The 22395-nt window shown below is 37.4% G+C and overlaps 2 protein-coding genes across 7 annotated transcripts; one reads left to right on the forward strand and one right to left on the reverse strand.

The window, feature by feature from the left end:
- The first annotated feature begins 958 nt into the window (after positions 1 to 958).
- LOC103701018 (importin subunit alpha-4-like) lies at positions 959 to 8494 on the forward strand. Of its 2 annotated transcripts, XM_008782946.2 has the most exons (10): positions 959 to 1313; positions 3708 to 3804; positions 3896 to 3987; positions 4081 to 4212; positions 4335 to 4520; positions 4651 to 4814; positions 4942 to 5020; positions 6626 to 6754; positions 7000 to 7127; positions 7876 to 8494. In XM_008782946.2, the coding sequence occupies exons 1-10, from the start codon at positions 1092 to 1094 to the stop codon at positions 8255 to 8257; spliced, it is 1611 nt and encodes a 536-aa protein (XP_008781168.1). In that variant the 5' UTR covers positions 959 to 1091; the 3' UTR covers positions 8258 to 8494. The 2 variants fall into 2 exon arrangements, with proteins under 2 accessions (XP_008781168.1, XP_008781167.1); XM_008782945.2 differs by having other exon boundaries at positions 3896 to 4212.
- A 3591-nt stretch (positions 8495 to 12085) lies between these two features.
- LOC103701019 (long chain acyl-CoA synthetase 1) lies at positions 12086 to 21425 on the reverse strand. Of its 5 annotated transcripts, XM_039124383.1 has the most exons (21): positions 21139 to 21420; positions 20331 to 20491; positions 19735 to 19798; positions 19546 to 19635; positions 19374 to 19430; positions 19173 to 19221; positions 18888 to 18964; positions 18735 to 18774; positions 18540 to 18634; positions 17772 to 17939; positions 17485 to 17595; positions 17263 to 17350; positions 17094 to 17160; positions 16942 to 17017; positions 16621 to 16738; positions 14531 to 14776; positions 14320 to 14459; positions 14055 to 14237; positions 12515 to 12634; positions 12266 to 12351; positions 12086 to 12230 (listed from the first exon to the last, which is right to left on the reverse strand). In XM_039124383.1, the coding sequence occupies exons 2-20, from the start codon at positions 20477 to 20479 to the stop codon at positions 12304 to 12306; spliced, it is 1986 nt and encodes a 661-aa protein (XP_038980311.1). In that variant the 5' UTR covers positions 20480 to 20491; positions 21139 to 21420; the 3' UTR covers positions 12086 to 12230; positions 12266 to 12303. The 5 variants fall into 5 exon arrangements, with proteins under 5 accessions (XP_038980311.1, XP_038980313.1, XP_038980310.1 ...); XM_039124385.1 differs by having other exon boundaries at positions 12086 to 12351; positions 14320 to 14447; positions 21139 to 21425; XM_039124382.1 differs by having other exon boundaries at positions 12086 to 12351.
- Between the last annotated feature and the right edge of the window lie 970 nt (positions 21426 to 22395).

A 22395-nucleotide genomic window follows, 5' to 3' on the forward strand; every position in this document is an offset into this window, starting at 1 on the left:
TGGTGTGAGCATAACATAAAAGATATAGTTTGTTATACAAAAGAAATAACATATAGTGTAAGATTAGCATGGGTATATGGCGATTAAAAAAAAAACTTGTAGGAGTCGATATGCAAGGAATAAGCATCATGTAAATGGTGATATTATATATTTGTTGGTGAGCTTGAAACAAATAGGACTAGCACGCATGAAATGCAAGGAACGGGCACTATATAAATAGCGAGATTTGGGGGAATATGACATGATATTTCTTGACAAAAAAAAAGAAAAGATATCCACTTCAATAAACTTACGAGTAAGATTTAAATGTAAAATCAAGAAGATATCCACTTCAAATGAGATATGTCATATAATTAACAGATACGAAAAATATCCACTTCAAATGATATGATCACAATATGCATCAAAGATAAACGTTTCAATGGGAGAGGAAGCATCAAATCTGGATTCGATGAATATTTGCTCATAAATAAACAATCTCGCTTCTGATTTCATAGCCAACCTTCACTATATCTTTCTTTGCATAGCCTTTCTACAGAGATTGATAAAAAGAAAAGATCAAGGGGAATGAAAAAAATAAGTTCAAATAATATATTAATCATAGCTATCAGATATTCTTTTTCTCTCATTTTCACATCTTTCTTAAAATATATTTGGATAAAAAATGTGAAAAAAGAATTTTCCCTTGATAATTCTCATTGCTGATGATAATAAAAGCAAGAACAAGATTTGTTGCTATTTTAAACCACCCCATGGGTGTACCAATGAAAGAATTTTGGCCCATGCAATCGGCCCAATGGGACTGGATTTGAAGGAACTAACCCATCTGATAAAGAATGAGGCAGAGGCTACGCGCGTCGAGAATAAAACTAAAAACAATTTAAAAAATCTTTAATATTTCAAATATTTTTATCCGACGCCACCCCACTCCCTGGTCCCAATCATTGATTGGCTTCAAATACTACCCTTCCGGAGTGAACTCCCGAAGGCCATAGAAAAGGAAAGCTCTCCTTTTCTCTTCTTCTTCTTCTCTCTCTCCCCCTTCGGTTGGACTTCGATATCAAGAGAGGGAGCGCGAGAGAGGGGAGGCGATGTCTCTGCGGCCGACGACGCGGATGGAGGGCAGGAAGAAAGCGTACAAGGCGGGAGTTGACGCCGACGAGGCGCGGCGGCGGAGGGAGGACAACCTGGTGGAGATCAGGAAGAACAAGCGCGAGGACAACCTCCTCAAGAAGAGGCGGGAGGGTCTCCTCCAGGCTGGGCAGCAGGCCACGGAGACGCCTTCCCAGGCCCCTTCCGGGATCGAAAAGAAGGTGCTTTCTCTTCCTTTTGCTCGATCCTTTTCTTATTGCCTACGATTTCGATCCTATTTTGTTCTTCCTGGCATTTTGTTTGGTGGGATCTTGCCGTTCTATTTGGAGTTGATTTATGAGAATCTCTCTAGGATTATTTGACCCCGAAAGATCGAATTTTGGACCTCTTTATGCATTCAAAATCGCAACTTTTTTGAAATTGTTGAGCTTGATAGTGATTGAGGCAATCTCCATTAGATCCTGAGCGTAAAGCAGGTTTATTTTTGAGAAAAGTGGTAGTTTTAATGTTCTCTGTGCTTAACGTTCTGTATCTTGATGAGGAAATCACCACGTTGGTCTGACATCATAAGCTTTTTATGCGTCTGTAAAGCGTTGATATTTCTTCTTTTACAATGTACGCTTAATATTTAAGCTGATGAACTTCGATAATATGCACGCTGGGGAGGGATAAGATTGATATCAACAGGGAAAATTTGGTGGAGATGCAGCACTAGATATAGAATTTTGTAACTGGCTTCTCTGTACTATAGTTTGATGGACAGTTTATACAGTTCTTTTTAAATTGTGTGAATGGCAGGGTGAGATAGGGTTTATTGACTATAAAAACCTTATTTCATGCTAGGGCTGGAAACTGGTTGGATATAATCCAATTACATCTGTTTGCATATCCAAATTGGATTGGATTCGGATAGAAATTTGATACGTTGTATGACCTTGGGAATTGAATTAGCATTCTCAGGTTTGAATGGCAAGCCTTCAACCACCAGGTCACCACATGGATTCTTACTTTATATAAGTAGTTTATCTTATTCAAATATCATTAATATCATTTGATGTATATTGTGATATTTCATGTTTTAATCATCATTTTATAACAAAGATCCTTTTCTCTTTGATAAAAAATGAAACATGAATATATTTTACTTTATTCTTTATGATATTTTCAAAGTTTTATTGTTAAAAATATTTAAAAATATTAACAGCTTTTATGTATTCCTATACTTATATATAATTATTTCTTACAAGCTCTCTAAGAATAGACAATATGGATGTAAATAATATCCGACCTATATCGGTATTCATTTAGAACAAAAATGGATGTGCCTATCTGATTCATATCCGTATTCGTTTAGAATGAAAATGATTATTAATTTTGGTATCTATGTAATATCCATATTTGTATTCGTATTTGTTTAAAAACATGGATACATATATTGATATACTAGTATCTTGTCCATGTCCGATCTATTTTCAGCCCTATTTTGTGCTTATTTTATTGTTTAAAATGGTGGTATACTTTTAAGAGAGAAGGACGTACCTCTCGCCCTGAAAGCATATCATACCTAATATGTGCAATAAGTGAAAAGAAAAAAAATAAAAGGAATCTCCTAAGATTTTGGAGGCGCAAAAAAGTGTCAAAGCGCAAGGGACATCATGAAGAAGCTATTGTAATGCAAAACATGACTCCTTTCAATGAATTGTATTAAGCTGGTCTCAATAATATTAGGATAAGTAATGGAATATGTTTATAGATGTTTTCTACCAATGTCACGGGCTCAGATCCCAAAAGCTAAAGCTGTTTGGAGGAGGACTGGTTCAGCTAATAAACCCATATGGCACTTTTTTATTAGTCAGTATGGAACTATGACAATATCTCCTACCCCAATCTTATAACGCCCTCGTCATAGTTGGCTCCTACTCGAGAGAGGGGCCTATCTATGACTCTAGTCCTACTCAACCCTATCGGTGCTCCTTGAACGTGATATGCCCTATTGAGGGGCTCACATGACTAGTAAAGGCTGTGATACACATTGGATTTGGATCCGATACCACTTATCATGGACTCGCAATTCAAAAGCTTTAAGCTATTTAGAGGAGCACCGGCCCAGGCTAATAAACCCATGGGGCACCCCTTTAACTAGTCAACATGGGATCGTGACACCAAGCAACCTAACCTGCACTTAGACGTTTAATATCGACAAACTTCTCTATTCTCCTATAATCTAACCTAATTCTCTTTTAGCATAAAGGTCAAAGTGGCATATGTGGTAACTATCATAAATCTGAAGGCCATTCATCTGGGAAACTCCCTTCCCCAACCTTTCAGGCATCCTCATGAATCATCATCAAAATGGGAAACACCTACTAAATTTCACAAATATTTAAACTGCATTCTTGTATGTTCCAAGAAAAATTACTTTAAAAATCAATTCACCATGTATTTTTATGCATCACATAGAGTCCAACTTCAGAAATCTCCCATTGGTCTCTTGGTGATTTTATCGTTAGTTGATTGTTTTAGTAACTTACAGAATGCATAACTATCATTTATTTCTATCTGTTTTTTTTTTTGTCCATATTCTTGATGTTGATGGTCTCTATATGTTCTGCCAGCTGGATAATCTACCTGCAATGGTACAAGGAGTATGGTCTGAGAATGCTGCTATGCAGTTGGAAGCGGCGACTCAGTTCAGGAAGCTTCTATCAATTGGTATTTATACATAAGTGCTGGACAAAATGGTTTGTTTCCATCAGGAAACTGAGTCTATCTGTTATATATGATTAACATACTTTATTTGTAGAGAGGAATCCTCCAATCGAAGAGGTCCTTAAGGCAGGTGTTGTCCCCCGGTTTGTGGAATTTCTTTCAAGGCATGACATACCTCAGCTGCAGGTATGTTTTAACTGTTTTTTTACGTATTTCATTTGGGGAGGGACCCTTTTTAATGTTGACAATAAACTTAGCATTTTGGTTTTTTCCACCCAGTTCGAGGCTGCATGGGCACTGACCAATGTCTCTTCGGGCACCTCTGAACATACACAAGTTGTTATTGAGCAGGGCGCTGTTCCAAAGTTTGTGGAACTTTTGAGTTCACCAAATGATGATGTTAGAGAGCAGGTTAGTTTGTATTTGTTACGTTGTTTCTCATATGCTGATGCAGGGGTTAATCACTATGGACGCTTGCTTTTCATGTGCAATGTGAGATCAGTGAAAAACTATTTTTTGTTATCTTCAAACAGGCTGTTTGGGCTTTGGGTAACATAGCTGGTGACTCGCCAAGTTGTAGGGATCTTGTTCTGAGTCATGGCGCCCTCCCGTTGGTAATGGCCCAGATAAATGAGCATTCAAAAATATCAATGCTGAGAAATGCTACATGGACGTTGTCTAATTTTTGTCGTGGGAAACCGCCTGCATCTTTTGAACAGGTTTGGGAATTATACTAAATGGTCCTTTTCTGAGATAGATACTAAATATCCATTACTGTTCTTAGAAATCTATAATTGTTGGTATGTACATTGGCTCTTTTTAATTGTTTCTTTTGGTTGATTATATTAGACAAAGCCCGCACTGCAGATACTTCAGCACCTTATTTATTCCACTGACGCAGAAGTTCTAACAGATACCTGTTGGGCCCTATCTTATCTTTCTGATGGAACTAATGACAAAATTCAGGCGGTGATAGAAGCAGGTGTTTGTCCACGTCTTGTTCAGCTTCTCCTGTAAGATGCTAATCAGCTTTTGTACTTCTTTGGTTCATGCGGTCTTCATATGCTCTCTTTCTTTCTTTCATTTTCTGCTCCTTTTTCTACTTACATCATAACTGATCATATCTGTATTTCCTTTTAGTCATCAGCCCCATACAGTTCTCATTCCTGCCCTCAGAACAGTGGGGAACATTGTCACTGGTGATGATGCTCAGACCCAGGTATGAACTGTGCTACAGATTCAAGAAAATAAAGAGAGGCTAAAATTATTTTTGGCTTGTTTATTTTTCATGTCTAAGTTGGTTGTATCTGTCTTTCCTGCTTCTTTTCAATTATAGAATAAGTTGGTTTGCCAGTCCATTCAGTACTTAACAGAATGTTGTCATTGCAACTTCAGGGAATTGATGGGAGATCAGTTTTTTGTGTTATTCTCAGCTGTAATAGGCGTTTGGTTCAATCCTTTGAAATTAAGGAACATATACTTGCAGATTTCTTGTGTATTTTCACTACATGAAAAGTGCCCATGGGGCCTTGCTGATAGATCATTCATTCACATATTTTGTATCTAAGACTAGGATCAAAGTGATTCCTTAAATATTGAATTAACTTTCATAAGTAGTTTGCTGTTAGATGTTCATGCCCATTACGAAGAAGGATATTGTTAATGTGCAAATTCCCCTCACAGCCTGTTCAGATATAGGTTAGAGTTTAGTAACAAAGTACATGCTTGGAGGTGATGGCTTTGCTCAATAAACCGCTAGAATTAATTACGTGTGAGGTACGACAAAGTGATGAGACCAGCCATGTATCTCTAATGATGAAAGTGGAAATTAATTTACTTGTCTGGCACCAAAATGAATAGCATCACTACATAGTTGTTGGAGAAGATCGATATGTGTTAATCTAACTTGCTGACCTGAACATCAATCTTGTAAATTTGAACTCAAATGCTGGGATTTGGTGATTTGGTGGAGTCATAACCTTAGTCGCTATTTGGTTGCAAACCTGAATTGAACTTCCTGGGCCTTGGTGCCTTTGCAAATATCCAGTGATTAGTTTTCACTTGATTGCTTGTAATGGAACTTTGGAGTGGTATTAATCATACTTCTTCCCTCTTATTTGCATTATAATAGCTACATGTAGAAAATGATTAAAATCTTATGTTTGAACAATCAAATGCTACTTGTAAAATCAGTAAGTGTTATCTTTATTCAAGTGACCCTTGGTTTTCTTGTACGGTCTGTGCTCTAATGATGGGTATTTTAGGTACTAGAGTATCTTAGATACCTGCTGAATAACTTACTCCTAATTGGGATTTAAGCCACAACCTTCTTATTCCCTACCAACTGTCCATGATATCTCAAGAACCAGTAATACTAGAGCTGTTTGACCTTAGAGTTGGTTAGAGTAGGTCCAGGATTCAGATGTGCCCCCAAGGTGGGGGAAAGGATTCCTTGAGGGGAGGGGTTTTGGGGTTAATGGTGCCACTTAAGTGCAAGATTCATCAAATTTGGTTTCACCTATTTAAATTGGACCATTTATTTAAACCTATTGATGATTCCGATGATACATATCAGTTTGATACCATGTTTCAAGTGCCAAAACTGCCTTTATGGTGCACGCTTTTAGAAAGCTGACACCAAATAGTTGGGTCACGGTTTATTGGCTAAAGTTATGCTTATGTATATACATGCTTACATGCACATATGAGCATGCATCAGCTTTCATATCTCTGTATGCATATTTGTCCATACCTTATTGATTATCCCTTTTCTTAATTTTTCTCTATCTTATCATTAAGACTAGGATGTGAAACATGTTCACAGTTTGTAATAGACAATGGCGTGCTACCTAATCTGCTCCAGCTTCTCACACAACAGTACAGAAAGAGCATAAAGAAAGAAGCTTGCTGGACAATTTCAAATATTACTGCTGGGAATAGAGCTCAGATCCAGGTAGTAAGCTACTATTTTTATATTTTGTCACATGATTCTTTTATATTATCTGCTTGCTGAGGTCTGACTGAAGAAATGTATTTTCATAATGGGCTTAGCCTCTAAGACTATACTGGCTACGCTATCATATGATTTGTTTTGATTTATCTTTACCGACACAAACAGTTGACATCTATTGCTATATTGAGCTCTATCAAAAGGACAAATAATTTGAGTATTTATATGTGCATCCTTTTTATGTTCAGGCTGTGATTGATGCAAACATCATTGGTCCTCTGGTACAGCTACTACAACATGCAGAGTTCGATATCAAAAAAGAGGCTGCATGGGCTATATCAAATGCTACCTCAGGGGGTTCCGATGAGCAGATCCAGTATGGTTCTACTTTTTCCTTCAGTTCTAAAATGCCTTAGCCTGCTATGATGTTGACCGCAAGATTATGTATCATCAGTTTAGCATTCATAGTACAAAAAAATTGGTGAAAACAGCTGGATACTGAAAGTCTATTCCATCTTCAGAAGATATAGGGCTGTTCTGTTTATGCTTATTTTGCTTTCCTTATTCTCAAAATCTAGACTCTGTCCTAATTTCTCAAGGTGTTTATTCTTGACCTTCTACCCCTTGATCATAGCTGGTAAGACTAACGGACATGTCTTAGACATGAGTATGTATAACTTAGTGTGCTATTAATTTACCTAAGTATATTACATCCTTCATACTTTTACTATCAAAAATGTTTAGATGATTCTTTTTTTCTCCTTCTAACAATGTATGATTACCTTCCATCCACTGTGGCAGAACTTTCTATTCTTGATGCATCTTCATCATTACTTTTTTTCCTTCTTTTGTTTTTTTTTTCCTTTTTGAGTAATGTTTGTAAATCATGCTGACTTTTTTGGCTATTTGCTTTTTTCCTTTCCTCTTTTGGGGTTTTTAGGTTACCTTGCAGCTCCTAGACTTCTGCCTTTTCAGTTTTCATATGATACCTTCGCTTGCCACACCACACCTACACATGCACGAAAGAAAGAAAGAAACGAAGAAAAATATGGTGTAAATTTGCAAAAGATTGACCTTCTGGGCATTCTCTCACAACAATTGCTTTTTCATGGCATTTTTTGCAGTTATTTGGTGAGCCAAGGGTGCATAAAGCCACTTTGTGATCTTCTTGTCTCTCCAGACCCTCGAATTGTGATTGTATGCCTTGAGGGCCTTGAGAACATACTAAAGGTGGGCGAGACAGAGAAGGAGCTGGGTAAAACCGATGGCATAAATCTTTATGCACAGCTTATTTACGACTGCGAGGGTTTGGATAAAATCGAAAATCTGCAGGGCCATGGTAACAATGAGATCTATGAGAAGACCATAAAGATGTTGGAGAGGTATTGGCTCGAGGAAGAAGATGAAGCACAGAGTGCGCGAGGCTCTCTTGAGGGAACAGAGCATGCATTTGAATTTGGAGTTAGCAAGTCCTCTCTCCCTCCTGCTGTCTTCAAATTTGGCTGAAGAGTGGCAATTTTACCATTCTTTTTTTGGTTTGTTTTTTTTGTGCCTCAGATCAATAGTTTCTTTTTCAATGTAATCATCCCCAGGGGGTTCTGTTTTCTCTGGCTGAGCCCTTCGTAATTGAAGTTATGCAAATCGGGTTGATGCCAAACCTAGTATATACATCATGGCTTGTGTTTTTGTTTCATTTTCTTTGAGGACAAATCACAACTTAACATAGGATATCTCTTATCATAATTTTTTCCTTCGCTTTATAAGGTTTCGTGCACGTATTCTCACTTCACATACGGGTCAGGGTTGTTAATCTTACTCGGTGGCTACTGTATTGCTGAAAATTCATGGATATTGTTCTGGTTGTAGTCATTTGACTAATGCTTTAATTTTAGCTTTGTGAGGAATGCAACTTCCAGGTTTTTCCTGCTGATAAAAATTTCTTGCAAGTTCTATAATGTCATGAATCTTATTTCTCGAAGCCACTAATATCGTATGTAGCAGATATGGCCTTATTATGATGAGAAAATTATAGAGAAAATGCTTTGGAGTTATATTTTTTCGGAGCTGCTTTCTGCAGACAGTCATCCTAGAAACTCTGTATGGTGTTTTCTTCTGAGAATCTTTCATTTCTCTTTCCATTTGATATTTAGGTTATTTTTCAATCATCTGATGTGTGTATTTTGGAAGCTTTGAGTATCCATGGATGCATGCAGGGTAGCATATTATGATTACTTAATGGTTGCTAGCCTTGTTCCTCTATCTTCACTTCTAGGGGCGCTGATATGAGAGGATGCAAGAATGACTACAATCATGTGAGATAGGGATTTATCTAATAAATGCTTTCATACTTGTAGCTGTAGCTGGTTCTCTAAATTTTTGGTTTTTCTCTTTAACAAGGGCTAAACTATTGGGTTGCATGTGTTAAAAAAGTGATAATGCGTAGACTGATTGTGATGTTTCAGCATGGAGGAAGGCTTGGGGATTATGGATGAAAATTTGAAATAATTTGCATCATTGTAGCATAGATGTACAAGGAAAAGGGTGAATATATATTTTTCTTTAAGTCTTTCACTCAATTTCTTCCAACATCTCCTTTGGCTCATCCATGCTTGGCACCACAGGAATTGTACTATGTGCTGTGATAATCACCATGCTTTTGTGATAGTCTTAATATCCTCTTTCTGCATCATTGATAAAAAAAGGTTTTCTGAAGAAGGCAGAGAGTGCTTGAAGCTCCTGATGTGTGGAACTGGATGATTCAAGAGAGATGTATGCCCAATGTCATTGCATTTAATATTCTTGTCCATGGTCTTTGCTTTAATGGAGATCTAAAGATAGCACTAGATGTCTCTGTGGGATGGAAAAAAATGGCTGTCCTCCAAATGTCAATACCTATAGTAGTCTTATTGATGGTTTCTCAGAAGTTGGAGGCCTGGAAATTGCTGTCTGGACCAAGATGATGACCAGTGGTTGCAAACCTAATGTTGTTGTGTATACCAGCATGCTGGATGCTTTTTGCAGGAAGTCCATGTTTGATCATGCTCATCGTCTTATTTGAAATACGCTGTATGAAAATTGCCCTCCAAATACAGTCTCATTTGACGCAATAATAAAACGTCTTTGTGACAGTGGAAGTCTAGGCTGGGCCATGAGACATTAGATGAGATGAGAAGGCATGGTTGTCAACCAAATTGCAAAGGAGGACAGTTCATGCACACCATTAGTGAAATGAGGTGTTGGAAAGTGAGACTGAGTTGAATTTGGTGGCTTAACAACACTTATGATACATGGTCTCTGCTGGGTGGATAGTATCAAGAAAGCTTTACTACTTCAAGGAAAGAAGATAGTTCAGGGGTGTCAACCTGATTCAATCACTTTTAATTCCATTATTCATGCTTGCAATAAGGAAGGTAAAGATGGGGTTGCTGCTCAACTTTTAGGTGGAATGGCTACAGAAAATTGTTGCAGTGATGTGATGGAATACACTGCTCTAATTTCTGGTGTGTGCTGTCAACAGAGACTACAGGATGCTACAGTAAACCTTGTCAAGATGTTAAGTGAAGGCATTTCTCCAAACAGTGCCACGGGGAATGTTTTGCTACATGGCGTTTTTATGAAGTTGTGTTATTCTAGGGAAATTCAGACAGTGAATTATATTTGTCATGCCCTCGCCTGCGCGGGGTACGTGCGGCACTTACTGCCCACGTGGGGGCCATATGAGGGGAGAACATGGGGCTCCCCTGTCAGATATTGAATTAGGAGACACTGGCCTCATATAACCAGGCTCTAAAGGCGTCTGTGCGGGGCACATGTGGCACCCAGTGCTCACGTGGGAGCCACATGAGGGGGAAACACGGGGCTTCCCTGCCAGAACGCGTCTGCAGGATTTGAAGACACCCGACTCATATGCCCAAGCTCTGAAACGAGTCTTTTCAATGAGAGACTATTGGGCCTCACAATATTTTGGGTAAGCATGAAGACTATAGGAATATAGATGGCAGATTATTTGCTAATGTATCACTGAGAGCGATGAACTTTTGAGATGAGAATATACTGATGGGAAGTTTCTGATCTGCCAGCAATTTCAGGTAATTCCTTAGGCATTTTTCTTCGCTTTACCGCTGTTGCTACTGGCATAACTTGATCCACGATCTGTCACAGTTGCAAAGTGTTGCAGTAACCAAGGTCACGGACTTAAAAATTTAAGTTGAAAACCCTCCTACCTAAAGTTTTGTGATAGGCTAAAGATTCTACGAGGTGCAGAATTGTTGGAGCTTTTGTTACGTGATGGGACCAAAAAGAAAAGCCTCTTACTTGAAGTTTGTGATAGGCTAAGGATTTCACGTTGTTCTACACAGGCGCAGCAGTGTTTGAGCTTTTGATGCATGATATAACCAAAGAGAGAGAAAGTCTTTGGCAAGAGGTTGCAATGTGGAAGACCGGCAAGCAATCCTACACTTTATGTGAATAAAAGATCTCAAACTCAATGTCTCCGGTCGAGAAGAATTTTATCCACTAGAAGCAATTTTTCTGCCACAGTTTGGCTGGTGTTGCCAACCAACAAATTTTTAACGATTGTTGGTCCTATCAAAGAGTAGTGCAATGGTTTTGAAAGGTAGTAGAACTATAAACTATTTGATGATATGTTTATATTTTACGATATGGAGGAGCTCCAGATCGGCAAAATGGTGGACAGGTATTGGTAGGTATTAGGATACACTGGGGATAGGCTAAGGTTCCCTAAACAAGAACCAGTGTTGAAGGTTGTAGATCAGCAAAGCTGGGCATGGGAAGGGGTAGAACGAAGTTGCATGGCTGGAGAAGAGGAAGCTGAGCCAGCGATAAAACCAAGCTAAGGAAGCAGGAGGAGGAAGAAGAAGATAGAGAAGCGGCAAAATGAGAGTATGAGGAAGCAAATCTCGAGCAGTAGAGGTTAGCCGGCAAAGCGCACTGAACAAGGACGAATGGACGATGGTAGCTGGGAAAAGCTAGAGCGGTGGACCAGTGCAAGCCAGAAGAGGAAGTTTTCCTGTATGAACTAACCTTAAACAAGCCTTTAAACCTCAACAATTGTGGTAGTTGAAACCTCAACAATTGCATCTTCTCAACTGCAGTTATTTACCCAAATCCATTCCAGCTTCCATCATTCTTCAGAATAGTTTTTTCATGTTCTACCTGTTTCTCTCTTTCAGTGTTGTTCCCCGCTCTGTACAACTACAGTCTGATCTAAAAGGAGAGACTTCATTCATGGTATTCTGATAACGCTTTATTTGATGAGCATGCGTAGGTTGCTCCCCTTCTTTTTCCCTTAATAATGATTTTTATGAAGCTAAGTTTGGTACTGAAATAGATGTAAGTCATATTTATAATGTTATTTTAACACATGAAGACAGTTATTTGGATAACAATTCTCCTTATAAAGTAGGAAAGCCAAATGCATTATTATCCTCTCTAGACCTTCTACTGGATATCAGATGATCTAATTAAGTGCACTCTTTTTGCCATTCAACTGATATATGACGACTATAGGTTGCACGAACACATACCAAGCCTTATTTCCTCCCTTCTGTTAGAGTTCTGTAAAGCTTCTCAATGTCCGACTGCAAATGAAAAGCATAAATCACAAAATGAGGGATCGACGGTCGCAAGAAATGAGAAAGAAAAAGTAGTACACACATGTTTCATCTACATAAGATAGGCCTTGTAGTCATTCAAGCAGAGCGAAAAATGGAAGTTGCCATTTGTTTGCTCTATCTTGTTTACCTGATAGTATTTGAGCAGCTGGCCTCTTTTCTTCTTCATTGTAGGAGTCACCAGATCTCTTTCAATGTCGAAGGGTAGAGGATCCACCACAATCCCTTTAATATACTCAAAGCCTCTCAGCTGCTTGTAAACAGGTAATGCGTCGAGTTCATTACATGAAACATATTCTCATCCATAAAACTTAAAAAGAACACCTAAATCAAACTATAGTCTGATTTCCTCATCTTTTTTTTTTAATTTTAGGATCAACTATGAAAAATATCAGAGAGGCGTACTCTTTTCCTGTAGTCAAAAATTGAAAGCCCATAACAAATTAGCTTAATTAATAACAGCAGCTGTGCTTTTTCTTTTTGTTTGCTTGGGTGGGTGGGTGGGAGTGTGTGTGGTTGACCATGGAAAAATGACAGATTTTTAGAGGGCTTATGTTTGGTTGACCGTTCATTTTCCTGAAAAAGTTATGTGTAATTCCTATTATCTTCTTAATAAAAAATTAGGTCTTGAATACTTTAGATCAAATAAGGTAGCTGAAGGGCCTTTTTGGAAAAAAATAAAAATGTTTCGATACAGGAAGTAACTTTCCCATGTTTCTTATGGAAAAGACTTTTCCATGAAATATGAGAATCATATTCCCATGAGAATACAATTTTTTCGTCTCTCTCCTTTAAAAACTCCAACCAAACAAGAGGCATCTCTATACTTTCCCGTTGACCACACTTTCCCCTCTTCTTTTCCCGCGAACCAAACGAGCTCTAAGTAATCATTGTACATTATAGGTCTAAAAACTCTAATTCACCAAGTTGTTTCAGAGGAGTAGAGAATGTCCAAGTTTGTAGTGTTATTTTGAAGTGATATGGGTTAGACTGAGATTGATTTCATTCATTAAAGTTCTACATTTCTCTACTTTGTAATTGATAAGATTAAAAAGGGCAAAAAACACCGCTGAGCTAAGAATGGCAGAAAAAATTGCAGATGCTGTTAGTCTAATTTGAAAATTTGCAAATTTTCACAGGTAAACACAACCATTTCTATGGAAAAGTATGGAACGGATCATCAGCTATCTTTGTAGATGGTTTCATCAATCATTTTGAGAGCATTTCAAACAAAGGCTAAAAGTACATCAAATAAAGTTGGTCAATCTTCAAATATGATGACTTAAATGAAAGTGGCATATTCAAATTTAGAGGACAATATTTCCTTCTCTTTTTTTGAAAATAATGGTCAAGATTGCCACCAGTTGTTTCCTAAGAAATGATGCAAGAACACTTGGTACACAGTACTTTGTAGTTTGTACCAAACACTTGGTGAAACACTAAGTTGAGCCACAAAAGAATTCCATTGCCAGCATTCCTGGGTCTCTTGGATAAGAGCCCAGTATCCTAACCAACTAGACTACAATCAATCATAAATTGAAAGAAAACATCAATCCTAATACTTTGCAAAAATAGAAGACCGAGATTGTTGAATTTTCACGGGAAGAAGCAGAGTAATCGCATGCAGTTGCTAACTAAAGAATGACTTTTATTAGAAGAAAGTAGCTTACCTTATTCTTTTCAGCAACTGCCCTCAGCTGCTGGAGAATATACTTCTTTAGTTCCTCAAGCGCGCACAGCTCAGTGAAGGAACCCTTGCGGCCATTTAACTCTGCCCACCTTCTGGTATTATCTTCATGCGGTGCGACTACTGCTACCAGCATTGATTGGAAGCTGTCCCCGTAGACCCAAATCTGAACAGGGAACCGCATTTATACAGAACGAGCCTGAGAAAAACCCCTCCAAGTATAATGAAAACAGGAGAAAAAGACTTACATCTTCGACAATAGGAGTGAAACTGTATACTTTCTCCAAGTATTCAACTGCAACATATTCCCCCTGAGAGAGCTTGAAAATGTTTTTCTTTCTGTCTATAATCTTTAAAACTCCATCAGGGCTCATCTCTCCAATATCACCTAAAAGTATCAGCACAAGTTCAAACATTTGCATTTCTTTTTAATGTCTTGTATGAAGTAACATAGTTCACCTGTATGAAACCAGCCATCTATCATCACTTCTTTTGTCAACTCATGATTTTTGTAGTATCCTGCAAAGACAGTCTTCCCTCTAATGCATATTTCACCACGCGAAGGAACAGCTAGCGGATCATAACCCATCTCAGGTACTTCTTCTAGGCGCAACTCAGAGTATGTGGAGGCAACACCAACGGTTCCGACCAAAGAAAGATCATCAGGAAATCCAATTGAGCTTAGACCACATGTCTCTGTCATCCCTGAAGGAATGTAAGTAAATTAATATTAGATGGTTCCGTGCTCCTAATTTTATACTTTTTTTTTTTTTTGCTGAAAAGGGAGAAAAGGGAAAGCCTCTGCAGCATCTAGGATTAAATCATTCTTGTCATTTATAGAGAAATCAAATTTCTCGATGAATAATATTTATCAAGTTTGAGCATTGCAACTTTACTGCCTAATTTCAGAAGGCTTGAGATCACAGCTGGATGAAAAATGATACCCATTTTGGTAATCCTACAGATCTGAAGCAACATTTAATTGAAGTAATGAGCCATTATTGGAACCACTTAGGAATTGAAGCAGCAATCACAATGGGCTGGAAGGAGCAAAGATGAATTATCACTGTTCAGACACGTTGTGATACGCCCTTCTAATTACCAATTCATGAAACTTTGAAAATGTTAGAATCATGGTATACCGTACCGGCTCGAATCGGACAGTACGGAATTTACCGTACCGTACCAGTTCGGTACCGATATCCGGTACAGATGGCGTACGGACACTCCGTACGTCAAAAAAAAAACTCCGTACCATACCGTACCGACACTGCGCTAGTGTGGCATCGGTATGGAGTCCGGTACCGAGACGATCTTGGTTAGAATGATAATAAAATGATTCTCTAAACTCTAAAAAGTTAATAAAATAATTCTCCTATCTAGGAAATCAATGAATGAAGACATTTCACCAGTCTAACAGTGCCTCTTGACACCAAAATGACAGCACTCTTGGAACTCTCCCCCATCAACCCAGGTAGCCCTCCAGAAAGTTTGTTGATGATAGTTATCTTTTGAAATGGAGCATTCATCTTCGTCTCATATAACGCACAATATGTGAGCAGTTTAAACTGGCCTAATGTTCCCGGAAATAAGCTTAAAAGTTAAAAAAGCATCATGGATGTTATTTCTCCCAGGGCATGAAAGTTTCATTATGATCAGCGAAGATATCTTTCTGTTATCTCTTATTAAACAAGATCAGCATGCATAATTAATATCTCAAAAAAAATCAGCATACAGAATCTATTCATACTCAAATTTGCACAGTGCCTTCTGCCACCGTAGGGTGGTGTCATTTTGAACAAAAGTGAAGAAATATAGCAGAAAACCAAGAAGACTTCTGTTCTCCTTTGAGGCAATGTTAAACAACTAGAAGTCTAGATTTTATCATCTCTCCACACAAAGAAGCTATTTGACATTCCAGTGCAAAATAATCTTCCCTATTGTACTTGCTTTATTTTTCTCTTTGGACGTTGAAACAGCTGAAATATGCGTCATCATTAATCTTTGTCTAAAGAATTTGCTTCTTAATACTAATGGAGAAATAGGAAGATAACCAATTTTTTCTTTCCTTTTTTTTTCTAAAGGTTAAGCTGAGGAGTGTTTATGTTCGTTGAATTGGTAAAAGGTATGGTAATACTCGTACTTTCTTGAGAGCCGCTTAAATCAAATAGAGGAGGAGGAGGGAAAGGAAGGGAAAGAAATGTCCCTCATGCTTCTAGACATATTTTACAAAATTTATCTAGCTTGCAATTAACTCCAGATTTCTCATAACCAGTGTACCATGGGGTGATTCCAAGGCTTAACTCATTTAAATTATTTCTTCTGTTCTAGCTGAGAATCATCATTCTGAGATAAATACCAAGCATCGAACAAGACAAAACAGAATTCATAATCTTCTCACGAGCCTTTGCTATCATAACTTAAATATCTTTCAATATTAGAGAGGAAAACAATATAAATTCAACCATAGTGAACAGTGATAAATTCAATGAATATTTAGTTAATTTGGTCTCACAGAAGAATTCTGAAAGATGCCTTTTATACTTTACCATAGCCTTGAACACAATAAGCACAGCTAGTGACTCTCAAGAATTCCTCAATTTCATTACTTAGTGGAGCACCTCCAGATATTATAAGGCGAATTCGACCTCCAAGCCTGGCTTTGACCTAAATAGACAACACAATAAATCAGATGCGCTAAAACAATCAATAGCAAGGATCTTCACAAGCAAACATCTTAAAGAATCAGCTTTCAAGATGGATTGTTACCCGCCCCCATTTTTTTTAAAGGAGATATACTTTCATACAAGTACGACAGAGTTTTTTTATACATTTTATTTTTTTAATTATAGAAGTGGAGAAAGCAAGACCTTATGAAATGCCAACATATCTGCCAATGGGGAAGCTGTCTTATGTGAATATCCTGCTCTCATCCATGATAATTTGCTGACATGTGACAAAGAATAAACAGATTGCTTTTTAAATATTCCAATAAAAATTTAGAAGTGATAGACCAACATACTGGTTGTACAGAATATTAAAAATCATCCTTCTCAGAGGTCTGAGTTCTGCTACTGCCTTCAATACACCTAAAGCCCAATTATTCAACTAAGTTAAAAAAAATTGAAATCAATATTGTGAAAGACAGAAATGGACAGTTACAGCCAACTTATAGGATAATATTTCAGTACCTTCATGTATTCTTTCAAAAACTCGAGGGACGCCAGCAAAGAATGTTGGCTTCAGTTCCATGAGATCATCTCTCAAAGCAAGAATATTCTTATATAATTCAAAAACATTAGCAAGATTTTCAATAGAAATATAGGCTCTATTAGAAGAATTTGATTTTAAAACAAGAAGCAACTAAGGGGAAAAGGACTAACAAAACTAGTAACCAAAGAAAATTGCCATACCCCTTGAAAGTATCCCACAGAGGCCCCCTTGTGGAAAAAATATTCTTCAATCACGCGGTCAAGAATGTGAGCAAGTGGAAGGAAAGATAGATATACGTCGTCCACTGTCATCTAACAATCACATCAAATGTAAATCTCACAATTATATAGTAAACCATATATACTTTTGAGAGAAAGCAAACCATAATGAACAATGCAAAAACTACTGTACATTAGATGATTTCATGTGATTCACAGCACAGAATCAAACATATTCAGTTTCAAAAGAAGAAAGCCAGGACATTTACCTTGTCATCAAATTGTTCCATGTAGAGGTCAACCCCTTTTACGAATGTTGCATGGCTTTCATGAGTCAAGATTACACCCTTGGGATTTCCACTGGTACCACTTGTGTACATTATCGTGCATATATCAAGAGGTTGTGGAGGCAAAGGGTCTGATGGATATTCTTTTCCCTGGTAAACATTATTGAGCTCAAATCAAAAAAACAAAACAAGAAACTTGCGCATCAGAGAAACAGGGTAACTGACATACTATTGAAATAGGATGGTCAATTATTAACACACAGAATATTGAGTCACAAGAACCTCTATGAGCCAAGCATTCCCTTATAAGCGCTATTATGCTCAAATCAAAAACCAAAAAAAGAAACTTGTGCATAAGAGAAAGAAGGTGATTAACATACTTTTGAGAGAGGATGGTAAAGTATTAACACTTGGAATATTAAGTTACAAGAACTGCTATGGGCCGAGCATTAAGTGTTACGAAATAATGCACGATGGAGATGACTGGTCTAGTATGAATTTTATGATGAAGACAGTCAAGCAGAATATGTGAGGGAACCTCTATGAGTGGTCATGGGATCCGAGCGTTGAAATTATTTTGATGAAGATTGTTGGTTTGATGTAAATTTTCTTCGATGAAGATGATCGAGCAGATGTTAGGAAGCTTTACAGTAACTTTCTCTCAGTTTTGGTAGTAAGAAGGGCCACCAAGATGATTTCTTGATTGCTAGATATAGTTAATATGTGTAGACAAAATCTCAAGAGACTAACCATCTGGAGGAATTCATTCCAGGAATGCACTTTCACTCCAGAGTTAGTGGCAGCATCAATCTGTTCCCTTGTTGTTGAAGCAAATGAAACAATCGCTGTGATCAGATAGAAGTCAGCAAGATGTCAGCCAAAGACGTTTAAACAACTGGGTTACTGGAGTACACAATATCACTATTCAGAAATTTTAATTCTCACATTTCAGTCGCTGAGCAGATTTGCAATCGGCAGATAGAATCTGCAAAACGAGAGTTGGTTTAGAGTTCAAGAACAGAACATGCCATATGGTCGAAAAATAATGCTCAATGCCAAAGGAACCAGAATATTGGAAAGAAAGTACTAGATGCTCACTTCTTTCATGTTCTTATCTTGGACAAAAACAACATCAACTTCAGCATGCTCTATTATGTAATTGATAGCCCCTGACCCTGTTGCCATAAAAAGGCTGAGAGGCATTATGATAGAATATGTTGAATATTTAAACAGAATGCTATGGAAAACTGGATGCTTTTTTTCTTTCTTTGCAGCAACAAAAGCGGAACATCCATCAATGTAAAAATGGATTAATTACAACATAAATAACATCTTCTCAAGTTATAATCTTAAGCTTAACACAAAGCATCTTGATCAACCTACCTAGAGTATCATAGAGTGGGACACAAATTAAGCTGTATCCGTTGCAAGCCTGCACAATGTCCAATCTATCAAGTGGTTAAGGCATGCAGAAAAAAAAAAGAAAAAAAAAAAAGATTTGAAGTATGTATTAGCTAAAAAACCGAAGAAGAATAAGTTCTGATTTGAAAAAGAAGAATAACTCGAACAGAGATTTACACAAACCTCCATGGCCACCATCCATTGCGGGCAGTTTGCTCCATAGATTCCTATCCGTGAGCCCTATCAACGATCAGATTCCACCATAAATATTTACATAAAAAACTTGAAGGAGAAATAGCTACCAATTGAGTTGAAACATTCTTAAGTGAAAGGATAACATCAGTAACATATTTACAGGTTCAGCCCCCAGTTGCCGCAAAGCAGAACCAACATGCAGTACTTCTTCATAGATCTGCTTATAAGTTTTCCATAGATAACGCCCTGCCTGCTAGATGTCGAACGCATACAGCTTCACTTGACCCCATAAAGAATCAAAATTTAGAGGAAAATGATTTAATCTACAGCATGACAATCATATCCAGACCTTTCCACTGGTAAACTCACGCCATCCGAGCATCCTATTTCCAGGATATTTCTCTGCTGCAACTCTGCAGTAATAAGAGCTTAATACATCAAGAATCTATACAAGTTTCAATTTCCTGAAAACAATTAATTAACTTATTGTGGTGTATTTCCTGTCGAACTAGAAGTATGAGATTGTGTCTCAAAACCTGCTCAAATTGAAGTCATATCAATACTGCAGAACACATACTGGCCGGATATACATTCTATTTATAACATCTTTAGAATTAGGTAACGCTGAAACTGTGATATACTCGTACACTTATTGTTCATTCAAAACATTCCTACAAGGGGAAGAAAAATCCTGCCACCTAAGAATATAAAAGAGAAAATTCATGACTGAACAACTGTGACCATAAATCCAACACCCTATAAAACAGAAGATCATATAGAACATAATGTTAAAGCACATGAAAAGACTGCTCGGCTAATTTAGATTATTTAAGATAAACGAAGACAAAGATGGATTCAGTACTTTTTGCCAATAAAGATGATGCTTGCATGTTTGTAAAATATTACAAGAACAACAACCATTAAGTATGATGCTTTTCTCGTTACCTAAACACATCCCATGAGGTGGCCATGCCAGGGTCGAGTGGTGGAAACCCATTCTTGGCCAATTTACTTCGGTATACTGGACCGACGGATGGCATCCCATCTTTGCCAGGCCTTCCACTCTCCACTTGAACAGTATGATTCTCCGCCATTCTCTACCTCACCTATGTGCACACCAGAAAACTCTATAAAGATTTTTGAAAGCAAATGGACTAAAAGATGACAATTTTTTTTTTTAAACTCCATAAACAACCATGAACCATGTCCTCCACACAAAAGGCCAGGAAAGTGAATGAGCAATAGCCATGAGACTCACTGTAACATTACTGATAGCAAGGAACAATGGAATAAATCAACAGTGAATGAACCCCAAACCAGCTTGAAAATTCTGCCTTTTGTCCTTTTTGCGCCACAATTTTCTTTATTTATTACCTAATTAAGTAAAAGACGGCTTTTTGTTTAGGAGATATGACTTAAGACGCCTGTCATGATTCTTACATGTAGAAAAATGCTGCTAAGATAATTTGAAAAAAAAATTCAGACCGCTGAATCAACCTTATACCACTGGAGCTCCCAACTCATCATTCACTTGGTGAAAAAAACTACAAGAAACATTTAATCTTTTGTATACAAAACAAAGTTAAGAACTTTGCTCCATTAAAGGAAGGACTAACAAACCCATTTTTTTATAAATAAAAACACCGAAACATTGCTCATCCTAAAGAAACACATAACGTCCATCAATATAACCATCAAGAGCTCCAAAAACAGTGCACAGAGAGAGAGAGAGAGAGAGAGAGAGAGAGCTTACTTCTTGGTGCTTACAGAGAGTTTCAGAACGTAAAGCTTCCTTGATCTAGTGAAGAAGTTGCAACTCCCATGCAACTGTTCTTCATTGGGAGACTTGTCCCATCGGCTTTAATCTCTTCTTTTTTTTTGGTCAACATCGGCTTTAATCTTGGGGGTGAGGCAGTTGGAGGAATCGCCCATAGATAGAACAAATCATTTCAACATAATTCCAGAATAGGACGGGCTGCCATTTCGTCTATTTAATGTTCGATTTTTTCTCCGAACTGCGACTCACAGTGCTACCATCAATGAGGCCAGCTATCCCGTAGGCACACAAACGGGCAGGACGGTTGGCATTAAAAAGCCAAATTAAGTACGGCACTGGTGGGACCAGGGGCAGTAGCGGCCATTGGGGTCTACGGCGAACTCATGGAACGGGCCTTTTTCCATACTATTTTGAAGCCTTCCATCCAATGGGCCAATTTAAAGCAGACTCACTAAGGAAATTTTTTAATTTATTTATATTTTTTTATTTTTTTAGGCCTCATCTGCTATGGACTTCTTTTGCGCGGAGTCCTTGGGCGACCACTTCAGTCATCTAAAGTATTGGACTGGCCCTAACCAGTGGGGATGTAGCGTGGAAAGCTGAAAGTATTCTACTGATTTGGATCCTTCAAACATATATTTTTGAGTTATTTAATATTAAATAATAAATATTTCAATTATTATTATAATAATAACATAATAAAAAATAATAAAAAATAATAATAATACTCTAATAATGTTAGCCACATGTAAAAATTTATATCCATATTTATTGTAAACGAATATGAATACAAAATCGGATACCAAAAAAATAAATCGTGATATGGACATAAGTCGAATAATTGAACTACAAAATCAAAGATACCAGTGAATAATAAACCAACTTAATAGCATATTAATATAAATATTTATTTTTAAAAAAAATTATGACCGAGTACAAATAGAATTAGATATTCGGGTACTGACCGAGTAGTTGTCTATCCATATTTATATTCATTTTTCTTTAACAGATATGGATACAAATATAGATATTAGTCAAACACTTAAATTTCTATCTGTAGCTGATATATTCAAATATAAAAATAGATTGGATGGATATTATCTGTATCCATTTTCACTCTTCCTTTGAGATCTCGTTGGAGGTGGTGAGTGAGGCCCTTATTGGCCTCCTGAGACAAGATTTTCTATGGAGGGTTAGGCCATACAAGCATAGATCTGTAACCCTAGACTAGAT

This window comes from Phoenix dactylifera, chromosome 3, assembly GCF_009389715.1.
Source record: "Phoenix dactylifera cultivar Barhee BC4 chromosome 3, palm_55x_up_171113_PBpolish2nd_filt_p, whole genome shotgun sequence".
NCBI classification, from domain to species: domain Eukaryota; kingdom Viridiplantae; phylum Streptophyta; class Magnoliopsida; order Arecales; family Arecaceae; genus Phoenix; species Phoenix dactylifera.